Source organism: Erythrolamprus reginae, chromosome 6 (assembly GCF_031021105.1).
Source record: "Erythrolamprus reginae isolate rEryReg1 chromosome 6, rEryReg1.hap1, whole genome shotgun sequence".
In the NCBI taxonomy this organism is placed as follows: Eukaryota; Metazoa; Chordata; class Lepidosauria; order Squamata; family Dipsadidae; genus Erythrolamprus; species Erythrolamprus reginae.
The window spans coordinates 66,682,573-66,695,701 of NC_091955.1; the positions used below are offsets into that span (position 1 = coordinate 66,682,573).

Sequence of the window (13,129 nt, forward strand, 5' to 3'; positions counted from 1 at the left end):
AGAACAAGGGGACACAATCAGAAGTTAGTTGGGGGAAAGATCAAAAGCAACATGAGAAAATATTATTTTACTGAAAGAGTAGTAGATCCTTGGAACAAACTTCCAGCAGACGTGGTTGGTAAATCCACAGTAACTGAATTTAAACATGCCTGGGATAAACATATATCCATTGTAAGATAAAATACAGGAAATAGTAAAAGGGCAGACTAGATGGACCATGAGGTTTTTTTTCTGCCGTCACTCTTCTATGTTTCTATGTCTCTTTCAACTCAAATAAATAAATAAAGAAGAAAGAGAAAGAAAGAAAGAAAGGATAGGACTTTTTTTTTTTAAATCAGATCTCAGATCACTAACCAAAAACTCAGTAACATTTGCATCTTTTAAACAGGACCGGTTTCTAATGTATCTCAAGCTACTGCATGGTGGTGGTACATGTCATGCTGAAAGCCCCTTACCTGCCTTATATAAGACAGTATATATTCTGAAACATTTACCTGCCTTAAATGGCACAATGCAGATTTTGGTTGAGAAAGCAGATTGAGGTCTGTGAATACTGTGCACCAAAGATGCTGCTTTGCATGTCTGAATGAAGAACCACAGGTCTGGGATAGAACAGGAGGGATGAAGCTTGGGGTGAGGCAATGCAAGCTAATAGAAAGATGAAAAGGATACTTGAATGGACTTGTTCAAGTACGTTGAGTTCTGCATAGCTTTCGGACTTAACGCCTTAGGGATTTTATTAGTGCACTTGGTAGAGATTTTGTAACGGGCCAGAAAAGTTTATGGGTTGGCTGTTGAAAAATAATAATAATCATGTCTATCCTGCATTTGATACTTTTGTCAGAAATAAAATGACCATATATTATTGTGCTAAAGTTGTACTATTTTAAATAGAGAATACACTTGAGCTCAACATCTAGTAACTGTATTATGAACATGGCTGATTTCAAAAAGTGAAGCATGGTTGGACTTAGTTTGCATTTGAATTGGAGACTATTCACTAGACTAGATTGAGAAGGTCTAAAAGCATTATAGAAGAAGGGAGGGGCAACCCATTTCCAAACTCTGGAATATGGAATGCCTCCCTAAGTTGCCAGAAGTAAGGGGGAAAGATTTTATTTGTAACTGCAATGCATTTAATTTATAGTACAGACTGAAAAAGTTGCTCCTGATGTCTCACTAATACAAACTGCAAATATTTACTATTATTTGCTTAACCATGGCCCAGATATTTTCCAAAATCCACATGTAATCAGCAGTAGTGTTTGAAAAACATCTAAGTTAAATAGCAATTGTCCAATTTGTCTTATAATCAGTTCTGTATTTGTATATTAATAATTTGTATGCAAAAAGTCATGGTTTTAACAATTTAATGCCTGTAAAGGTTAATATTTGATTTAAACTATTTTTTTAAAGTTTTGACTTAAATTGGAATATATTTAATTTCATTGAAATTACAACTAAATACCATGAATGGGTTAAATCATGAAAAAAATATGAGAGCATCCAATTTTTGTTTTAAGTACTTTTGTAACCAGTGTGGGCATGGATTTTATATTTTATTGTCATGTAAATGGATCATCCGACTTCCAGAATCAATCCAGCCTAACCAGCTAATCTGGGATGCTGGTTCATACTTCTTGAATTAAAGTGATACATGCAGGAGCATTACATTTTTTGATGGTGAAGAAAGAAGTTAAGACATGCCCAATATAGAAAAGGGCTGAGGCAAGTAGAAGACAATGGGAACGTGAGCATACTTAGGCATCACTTCTAAATTTGCAAGGTGATGGATGAGTTGTATGTACAAATTTTTACAGGAATGGCTTACTCAAAAACTATAGGGTGAATAATCTTGTTGTAAAAGCAGTACAGTACTGAGTTATAAAGTACAGTGTTCCCTCGATTTCCACGGGGGATGCGTTCCGAGGCCGCCCGCGAAAGTTGAATTTCCGCGAAGTAGAGATGTGGAAGTAAATACCATATTAGTTTCTGCATTTTTACTTTACAATTACATTAAAAACTACTGAAGGCAGTGTCTAAAATTTAAAATAATTTTTTTATGCTTTGTTTGATAGCTTAAATGCCTATCCTTTAAACCGCTTTACCTGGGAAAATTCATAACAAATGATGGGAAGGGCATTAGTAAGAACAGCGGATAATCCGAGGTTAGAAACCCCATCTTCGGTCCTCGCTGCTACTGCGCTGCCGAGCAGATCAGCTGGTGGGCGGCCGAAGGAACCTTCCCTGGGTCTTCAACTCCCAGAGCGGCGGACAAGCGGCGGCCGGACAAGTGGTGGACAAGCGGCTGGCGGACAAGAAAAGCGGCGGCCGGACAAGCGGTGGCCAGAAAAGCGGCGGCCGGACAAGCGGAAAAGCGGCAAGCGGACAAGCGGCGGACAAGCTGAAAAGCGGCGGACAAGCGGGCAGGCAGGCGGCTCCTCAGCTGCTGGGTCTTCCCAGGTGCGGAAGTAAAAACACCATCTGCGCATGCGCGGCCATGGAAAAAGGGGCGCGCATGCGCAGATGGTGTTTTTACTTCCACACCACTACATCCCGAAAAATCGATTATCGCGAGGGGTCTTGGAACGGAACCCTCGCGATAATCGGGGGATCACTGTGCTTGTATGACTTGTGGGATTCCCAAGACCATTCACAAAAATAACCATTGCTGCTCTAAACGAGTGCCATTTTTCCCTGAGCCTGCAGATAGTGGGGTTGAAACAGTGAGTCAGATACCATTTGTGGTGTATTTGCAGCTTCCCTCCCTCTGGCCAATCTCACTGGGGCTGTAGCTCTAAAGCTGAGTGACACCATGACTTAAATGTCAGTACTAACTTTGGTTTGCTGATGATTTGAGCAGATGCAGTCAGAGCCTAGCTGATGGGAATAAGACCGCGGAGCAAAGCTGAAGCTCCCAAAGGAAAGGAGTAGACATAGAGAGAAATAGCCGGCAGTATAACACCTATCTTTCACACAAGTCATGTTGAGCCTGGCAGATAATGACTGACTCTAGAAACGGAAATAAAAGTTGTGTAAGTGCATGTTCTGTCATTAAAAAAGGGGGATTAAGATATAAAATCATGATAATTAATATACACCTAGCCTTCAGGGCAGTGATTAAAATGGAATATCATGGCATCCCAGAACAAAAGTTCAGTCTTGGGTCAGTGATATGTTGTTTCATATGTGAGTCCTCCCCTCCCCTTTTTCTCTCTGACTGCATCAGTACATTTGTTCAGAGATTTGTCTTTTCATTTCTTTTAAATAATGTCACAGCTGAAGTTGTGATATTTTTTATCTTCATTCCATAGGAATGAACAGTTGCAAAAGGCACTTTTTCATTATTGTTGTTGTTGCTTATCTTTTTATAATTTTGTAATAACAAGGTAAAGGTGAAATCATAGGTACATTGTTATTAGAAAGGCTTTCTTTGTCATAGAAGTTAATTTATTTTGCACCCTTACAGGTGGGTTTTTTTGTTCATTGTATACGTTTTATTCCAGTCTCTTTCTGTCTGTTCCCTACTTAGCTCTTCTACAACACTAAGGGTGGGGATTTGGAATACCTGATAATGTAGTAGAATTTCTAGAAGTGCCACTTGTTGTATTAATTACAATAATTAAGGAAATAAAAAAGGTGCACAGAAAATATTAAAAACAAGCTTTTCAAAACAGTAATTTTCAGACAACACGGAAGACTTATCATTGGGGTAACGCACATCTTGAACTAAAAAAAAAAGCATGAACCCGAAAACCCAGATTAATTCAACCAATTGAATGAAAAGGAGCTGTGTTTTTTGCTGACCTTGGGAAATAGGCTATATTTGGAAATCTTTTGGTGGTGCTTCCCACTCCCTTGTAAACGGAGCGTACTATGGATATGTCAAACTGGTGCAGCATTATGGAGCAGGACAAGAACAGTCTGTATTGTCAGTGCTACAAGGCCCGATGATCATATGGCCTGGTTGCTGTGCAACAGATATGCTACCCCTTGACCAGTTTAGACAGGGGGCAAAGGACCGGCTCTGTTTGCCTTAGAGATGTCACCCAGCAAAGACTTGGGACTATGAGGTTGTGTTATCTTCATATTCTCTAGTGCAGTGTTTCCCCAGCCACCATTTGCTGGCTGGGGAATTCTGGGAGTTGAAGTCCAAATATCTTCAAGTTGCCAAGGTTGAGAAACACTGCTCTAGTGAGTTATTTGGTTTGATGCTGGGGGTTTGCAGGGGTTCGGGAGAACCTCTAGTAAGATTCTGTGCTGTTTGGAGAACCCCTGAATCCCACTCCTGGCTGGCCACGCCCACCACTCCCTCCTAGGAGTCCCCACGTGGCCCATTTTGGATGCAGGTCAGTGCAAGGCACACATGGAGACTCGGGGAGGGTGAAAAATGGGCCTATTGGAAGTTCAAGAAGGCCAGAAATGGCCTGTTTCCAGCCTCCAGAAGCCCTCCGGAACCTGGGGAGGGCATTTTCCCACAGAGTTGGCCTTCTCGGGGTCCCATCGACTAAACAATGTCACCTGGCAGGCCCCAGGGGAAGAGCCTTCTTTCTGGCGGCCCCGGCCCTATGGAATCAACTCCCCCCAGAGATTAGAACTGCTCCCACCCTCCTAGTCTTCCGTAAACTACTCAAGGCCCACCTATACCGCCAGGCATGGGGGATTTGAGACATCTTTCCCCCAGGCTTCTTATAATTTATATTTGGTATGTATGTATTGTCTGATTTTGATATGACAGGGTTTTAGTTATTTCTTTTAATATTAGATTTGTGCCACTATAATATTGTTTTTATCATTGTTGCGAGCCGCCCCGAGTCTTCGGAGAGGGGCGGTATACAAATCTAATAAATTGAATTGAATTGAATTTTCACCCTACCGGAGCCTTGAAGGAAGCCTCTGGAGTCCGGGGAGGACAAAAAAAATCTCCCCCTGCTATGGTGCAAGAGGCAGACTAGGCCACGCCCACCATGGCCACGCCCACCCAGCAACCGGACAGAGAACCCCTTGCTAAATTTTTGAAGCCCACCCCTGGGCTGAAAACTATAGCACCGCAATAAAGAAATAGTGAACAATTAATGAAAAGTTCACTGAGGTTTCCTCTGCTTGTTCAGCATGGGGATAACATTCTGCGTGTTCATGTCGTATTATTGTCATATTGAAAGTGGCACTGGGAAAATAAATTCCACAGTTCTCACAGATTGTTCAGTCTGCTGACTGGGAGAAAAAGGATGCCTTCAATGTAGAATATTGAAAGGGTAACTTTGCTGGTTGCTAGAAATACCACAGAGGAAGGGCTGTGTTTTGATAGCTCAGTGGGCACCGTCTGCATTCTTTGATGCCTTTCTTATGCAAGTTTCTAATTTTTGTGTGGCTGTGGCATTTTAAAGATTTGTGAGCTGCTGTGCGTGCTGTTCTACTAAACTGAGAATGGTTTTGGGTGGTTTTTTGGCTGCACCAAAAATCATTTACTGTATTTGTGCCTGTGCAGGACTAAGGAAGTAAAGTTCAAAAGTGTATTTATTTAAGGAGTTGGTGATGCTGTGGAAGTCTTAGACTGGTCTTTGAACGCTGTGAGAATCTGGATCAGGCAAAAGCAGGCTCAGATTAAATCCTGTGAAGACAGAATTGCTAGAGGTCAGGTGACATCTGTGCACGCTGATAACACTGGCCCAGCAGTTATACTGAATGTATAACTGGGCTCCTCTTGCAGGAGGAGGCATTTTGTGACTTACCCGTAAGTCGGGGGTGTCCAGCAGCGTTCCCTGTAGGCTGCGCATGCCTGCGCCAGTGCACCCCAAAATGTCCCCCGTGCACCCTTTTCCAAGGGTGCGCACGGAGCCACGGCCGCCCCCCCCCCCGCGCCTCTAGCCCCCTCGCGACCCTGGCTACTCGCCGCTGCCCCCCGCCCGCCCGATCCACCTCTCTCATCCGCTTCCCGCCTTGGGGCGCGGCTCCTCCCGCAGCGGGAACGCCCGCCCCGCCGCTCTCACAGTCCCTTCACCGAGAGTGCTTTTGTCCTGGGCTCTCAGCGAGGGGGCTGCCGGAGAGGGGGGGCAGGCGTTCTCACAGCGGGCTGGCACGCACTCTCCCCATCCCCCTGCCAGCCCGCCCGGAACATTCAAAGTAAGAAAAACCTTCGCTGGCCCGTGCACCCGTCATTGAAAATCACCTTCGCTGGCCTCTGGAGAATGAGAGAGAGTGAAAGCGACAGAGCAAGATAGAGAGAAAGTGAGAAAGAAAGAGGGGGGAGAGAAAGAGATAGCAAAAGAGAATGATAGAGAGAAAGAGTGAGAGAAAGAAAGCAAAAGAGAAAGAGTAAGAAAGAGAGAAAGCAAGAGAGAGAGAAAGTGAGAAAAAGAGAGAGAGCAAGAGGGGGAGATAGAGAGAGAGAGAGAAAGAGAGATGAGAGGAAGGAAGAGAGAGAGAGGAAGAAAGCAAGAGAGAGAGGAGAGCGGAAGGAAGAGAGAGAGAAATGATAAAAAAGGGGAGAAAAAAAGAATGAGAAAATGATTGAGGCAGAGAATAACAGGAAAGAGAGAGAAACAGAGAGAGAAGTGACTCTTGATTTAAAGTATATGGTAAAAGCACTTAAATAATAACAGAGAAAAAAACCCAGTAGTAAGAATGATTGATGGTTGTATGCTTGCTTTATATTGGGTTTTAAATTTTGTATTCGTTTTTATTGTATGTACTTTGGGGTATTTAAAAAAATTATTCATTTTATTGTTATACACCGCCCTGAGTCCGTCTTATAAATTTGCGGCTTATAAAATTTGAAAATAGATTAAAAAATAAATAAAATTAAGATTTTGTGTGTTGTTTAGGTTTCTGGAAATTGATGTATATCATAAGTGCTTATAAATATGTACCCAGACTATCATTAAGTGTTGTGCCTTATGATTCTTGACAAACGTTTCGTTTATGTACACTGGGAGCATGTTCTGTTCTATTCTGTTCTATTCTATTCGAAATAAATAAATATCTTGCTATCCAGATGGGGAAAACATGAATACAGTGGTACCTCTACTTATGAACTTAGTTCGTTCAATGACCAGGTTCTTAAGTAGAAAAGTTTGTAAGAAGAAGCAATTTTTCCCATAGGAATCAATGTAAAAGCAAATAATGTGTGCGATTGGGGAAACCACAGGGAGGGTGGACGCCCTGTTTCCTCCCAGGAGATTCCTAGAGAGGCCCCACAGAGGCTTCTCCCCGCCTTTTCCGGCCCTGTTTCCTCCCAGGAGATTCCTAGAGAGGCTCCATGGAGGCTTCTTCCTGCCTTTTCCAATTACAGTTTTGGACGCTCGGGTTTGTAAGTGGAAAATGGTTCTTGAGAAGGGGGAAAAAAATCTTGAACACCCGGTTCTTATCTAGAAAAGTTCGTAAGTCGAGGCGCTTGTAGGTAGAGGTACTACTGTACTCAGATACTAGGATCAGTTGTGTTGTTGGGATTCTTGCCTGGATTAAGGATAGAACAGAAATAATTCAAAAGAGCATCAGCCTAAAATTATGATTTTGCGATTGAGCCCATGGAATAGCCAACTTCTTATTTTCTCTCCTTCCTAGCTTGATCATAAAATCATTTTAAAAAATTACTCGTCATATTGTACTATATTTGATAACATTTTCCAAAGAACCATCAGTTGAAGCATAGAAGTAAGTTTTAACGGCTACTATATGAAAAAATATGTAAGATCTTGCTTAAGGTGAGAAAAAAAATGTTGCTCATTTTGGTTTTGAGACTGTATGCAGAGTACGTTCCCTTCCTACAGCCTTTTTGTTCTGCATTTCCATGCTGAAGAAGCTGCTTGGATAGGGTTAAGATGGAGCTACTCTTAACAAGCAAACTAAACTCAAAAAATATACAATAGAGGAGTGGGAAAAACAAGGAGAATGCGGTCTCATGTTTTAGCACACAGTGTGAAAAATCTTTGGAAAGCTGGAGAAAAATACAAATGTTTTTGATAACTGCTGCTTAGTTTACTCCTGTTTCTGCTTTATGAGGATAGATCTTAAATCATGCTAAAATTACAGTAAATATGCATATTTTAACCTGGACTAGATAGGCATAATTATGCTTCAGCTTGGAGTGTCATGTCGGAATTCCAGCATTTCAAAGAATATGAAAGTTTATAACCCTTCCTCTTCGTTGCCATTTGTGCAGCTTTTTGTGTTGCATTTATTCTACAAGTGGAAATCTTTCTTTGGGCTATAACTATCTCTAGTCTGGGGGGGAAAAAAGGTTGCCGCTGAGACACATTGCACAATGCTGACATTATGAAAGAGATTGTGGTGTAATTGCTTGCAGCTTATGTGTCCTGCTTCCTGTTTTCATTTTTTATATACACATACGCATACATATAAGCTCCATCGCTTACACAAGGAAAAAGAGGTCACATTCACAAACACAACGCCCACTCCCCCACTTTTTTGGGGGGAAAAACAATTTTATTTATAAAAATAGGGCTCATACTACATTAAAACGGTGTCTGGATTTGGTCGCAGCTAAATTTGGCTCCCTGTCAACCCTTCATTAAAACAGAAATATAATAGCAGCTTTTGTGTAGTAATCTCTCTGTGGTTTAATTTTTTCCCCAGTGTTTATTTCTGAAAGGATTGAACTGTAAAGGTTTTTATACTGTCAAATGTAATTACCTAAAGCTGGAGACCGTGATACCCAAAAGGGGCAGGTGAGGTAGCTCACATGGGATTGTGTGGTTTTCGGAAATAAAAGCTAGCAGGTTGTTGTCTTGTTCAATGCATGTACTATGTTCTGCGGAAAGTAGAATTAGCAGTGGTCTTGAGTATGTGAAGTGAACCAAATGAAAGTGACACTCCACCACCACCTGCTTCTTACAACACTCTGATTTAGAACTTTTGCAAAGTTAACCTGTTTTTGCTGTGGCAACATGTACTTGAGTTGAAAAAAATAGTGCCATTTCTTAAAAACATGCTTACAGATTTATCTGTAACATTACAGGACTATGTACAGTGGTACCTCTACCTACGAACGCCTCTACTGACAAACTTTTCTAGCTAAGAACCGGGTGTTCAAGATTTTTTTGCCTCTTCTCAAGAACCATTTTTCATTTACAAACCCGAGCCTCAAAAACTGTAACCGGAAAAGGCAGAGGGAAGCCTCGGTGGAGCCTCTCTAGGGATCTCCTGGGAGGAAACAGGGCCAGAAAAGGCAGGAAAAAACCTCTGTGGGGTCTCTCTAGGGATCTCCTGGGAGGAAACAGGGTCAGAAAAGACGGGGAGAAGCCTCTGTGGGGCCTCTCTAGGAATCTCCTGGGAGGAACAGGCCGGAAAAGGTGGGGAGAAGCCTCCATGGGGCCTCTCTAGGAATCTCCTGGGAGGAAACAGGGCCTCCGCCCTCCCTGTGTTTTGCCCAGTCGCACACATTATTTACTTTTACATTGATTCCTATGGGAAAAATGGCTTCTTCTTACAAACCTTTCTACTTAAGAACCTGGTCACAGAACAAATTAAGTTCGTAAGTAGAGGTACCACTGTATTCACCTCAGGAGACAGATACTGATACTGATTTTAAAAAACTCACTATGCTGGAATAGTACAATTGGTTTTTATTTTGATACATTCCATTCTAAACTCTCTTAGTATTGAGAACTGTTGGTGTAGAGCTAATACATCTTAAGATCAAATCCCTGATCATGAATATGGGTTATATTTACTCATGAGCCTCATTATGCCCCATCTACTCAATCTATTTTACAGAGCTTGGTAGAATGGTAAAACAGGAAAGATTATTCACCCAAAGCTCCTTGAAGGAAAAATAAAATGGAAAAATATACCAATGGTTTGAAGTTTTTCCCCCTGTTGCTTCCTATGCAGGTGCCAATATTGCCACAGGAGAAGAAGTAGCCATTAAATTGGAATGTGTGAAAACCAAGCACCCACAGCTCCACATTGAAAGCAAATTTTACAAGATGATGCAAGGTGGAGGTAAGTTCGTAGGCTTCAGAGCCTGATGCTTACGTTTAAATATTTCATAAAGGCTTTGGAAAGGCCTAAAGATATTTGCGAATGAATGAATGAATGAATGAATTTATTTATTTATTTATTTATTTATTTATTAAATTTGTATGCCGCCCTTCTCCGCAGACTCGGGGCGGCTCACAACAGCAACAGAAAACAATATATAATACAAATTCAATAATTAGAAAGCTAAAAACCCATAATTTAAAAAAAAACATGCACACAACATACCACAGTATAGGCCTGGGGAAGATATTTCAGTCCCCCATGCCTGACAGCAGAGGTGGGTTTTAAGGAGCTTGCGAAAGGCAAGGAGGGTGGGAGAAATTCTAATCTCAGGGGGGAGCTGGTTCCAGAGGATCGGGGCCGCCACAGAGAAGGCTCTTCCCCTGGGACCCGCCAAACGACATTGTTTAGTCGACGGGACCCGGAGAAGGCCAACTCTGTGGGACTTAATTGGTCGCTGGGATTCGTGCAGCAGAAGGCGGTCCTGGAGATATTCTGGTCCGATGCCATGAAGGGCTTTATAGGTCAAGACCAACACTTTGAATTGTGACTGTAAATTGATCGGCAACCAATGCAGACTGCAGAGTGTTGCTGTAACATGGGCATACCTTGGGAATGAATGAATGAATGAATGAATGAATGAATGGTGTATGTGTGTATGCACATGTATCTCCCCCTTACCAACGTCCTTTTCTCATCTCTCTTTAGTGGGCATTCCTTCCATTAAGTGGTGTGGGGCAGAGGGTGACTATAATGTGATGGTGATGGAACTTCTGGGGCCCAGCCTAGAAGACCTTTTTAACTTCTGCTCCCGCAAGTTCAGTCTCAAGACTGTCCTGCTTCTGGCAGATCAGATGGTAAGTTCTTATTTGATTGTCTGTTCCTTGTGTTCTTCCTGATTCCCATTCACAGCAGTTGCTTGTCCTCCAATAGCTAAACCTGGGGCACTCAGATAAAGCTGGAGAACATTGACAAGTCCTTATTATCTCTCTAGCTGTTCTAGAAGGAGCCGTGCTGTGCTGTACACTTGCAACTGGGACATCTTGCCAAAGTTGAAAAAGTGTGTTAACTTTAAAGAATTCTCCGTGTTCCTTTCCCTGTTCCTTTGAGAATTTCTTGTCTTTTGGCTCCGGGTTTAGGACTAAATGAATTGACATGCAATAGTGTGTAATAGTGTGTGCAATAGGGTTGATATTCCTGGAGGGGTCTGTAATATGGTAAATGATTTAGCTTTACTAGATAAATGGTCAAAGCAATGGAAACTGCAGTTTAATGTTTCCAAATGTAAAATAATGCATTTGGGGAAAAGGAATCCTCAATCTGAGTATTGCATTGGCAGTTCTGTGTTAGCAAAAACATCAGAAGAGAAGGATTTAGGGGTAGTGATTTCTGACAGTCAAAATGGGTGAGCAGTGCGGTCGGGCGGTAGGAAAAGCAAGTAGGATGCTTGGCTGCATAGCTAGAGGTATAACAAGCAGGAAGAGGGAGATTGTGATCCCCTTATATAGAGCGCTGGTGAGACCACATTTGGAGTACTGTGTTCAGTTCTGGAGACCTCACCTACAAAAAGATATTGACAAAATTGAACGGGTCCAAAGACGGGCTACAAGAATGGTGGAAGGTCTTAAGCATAAAACGTATCAGGAAAGACTTAATGAACTCAATCTGTATAGTCTGGAGGACAGAAGGGAAAGGGGGGACATGATCGAAACATTTAAATATGTTAAAGGGTTAAATAAGGTTCAGGAGAGAAGTGTTTTTAATAGGAAAGTGAACACAAGAACAAGAGGACACAATCTGAAGTTAGTTGGGGGAAAGATCAAAGGCAACATGAGAAAATATTATTTTACTGAAAGAGTAGTAGATCCTTGGAACAAACTTCCAGCAGACGTGGTTGGTAAATCCACAGTAACTGAATTTAAACATGCCTGGGATAAACATATATCCACTGTAAGATAAAATACAGGAAATAGTATAAGGGCAGACTAGATGGACCATGAGGTCTTTTTCTGCCGTCAGTCTTCTATGTTTCTATGTTTCCACTTTCACCCTCTATTGGTAGGTAGGGCTTTTACTTTTGAACTGTGAGAACTATTGAGATCCCCCATATTTCTTGTCTGAGGTTACAGTGGGTCTTCCAGTTAAGGGGATTACAGTGTATACCTTGCTATAAAATTATGGGCGCTCTCTTCCTCTCCTTACTCTCAGCTTTCCTCCATTCTTTCCAATCTATTTCCAGATCAGCCGTATTGAGTACATTCATTCCAAGAATTTTATCCACCGAGATGTGAAACCGGACAATTTCCTTATGGGACTTGGCAAAAAAGGCAACCTAGTGTACATCATTGATTTTGGTCTGGCCAAGAAGTACCGAGACGCCCGTACCCACCAGCACATTCCCTACCGGGAAAACAAAAACCTAACTGGCACAGCTCGTTATGCCTCTATCAACACTCACCTTGGGATTGGTAAGTATTTTATGTTCCCACATTGTTGAAAATCCGATTACGGTGGTGGGGGAGATCAATTAAATCAAAATCTGTATCATTATATTGGTTATAATTTTGGTGGAGTGGGATAGACTAATTTAATGGAACGTTCCTTTAATTACAGTATTTTGTTCTTACTGCATGTTATTTTTCCCTATGACAATGCAGAATGATTGCATTCTCTTTCAGACTAGGTGTGCATGTAGAAATTGATTAAACATTCTGTAGGAATTGCAAAGAAGAGTCAAATTGAGAAACTTAAGTCTTCAGTTTTGTTGGTATGTCTCGGTGCAGCTAGGCTATGAGACCTTCGACATACGCTGAGCAGAGATTAAGGAAGAGTGTGGATGTGTGATACAGCCAATAATGACACAGACTTAGTATGCTGAATAAGTATTATTTACATATATACATAAATAATCAACAAACCGCACATAGCAAGCAGGAAGCAAAATACACTCCCCCCTCAAAGTGAAGGCAAAGGGTGAATGAGCAATCCAGCATCATCGACAGGAGAGATTACTGGCGCCCTCTTATGGCTAGTCAGCCAAAGTCCTTAAAGTGATATTACAACTGTAAATGTACAAACTACAATAGGCAGTTTAACATACATGGCAATCCCAAATAACAGTATGTAC

At 41.8% G+C, this 13,129-nt stretch overlaps 1 protein-coding gene across 4 annotated transcripts in view; it reads left to right on the forward strand.

Annotated features, from left to right (window-relative positions):
* The window catches only part of CSNK1E (casein kinase 1 epsilon), a 57,691-nt gene that overhangs the window by 11,665 nt on the left and 32,897 nt on the right, over positions 1-13,129 (forward strand). For all 4 annotated transcript variants that reach the window (XM_070756144.1, XM_070756145.1, XM_070756146.1 and 1 more), the window contains 3 exons: positions 9,853-9,963; positions 10,711-10,859; positions 12,242-12,470. In XM_070756144.1, the coding sequence (XP_070612245.1) occupies positions 9,853-9,963; positions 10,711-10,859; positions 12,242-12,470 (489 nt within the window). The remainder of the gene's footprint in view (positions 1-9,852; positions 9,964-10,710; positions 10,860-12,241; positions 12,471-13,129) is intronic.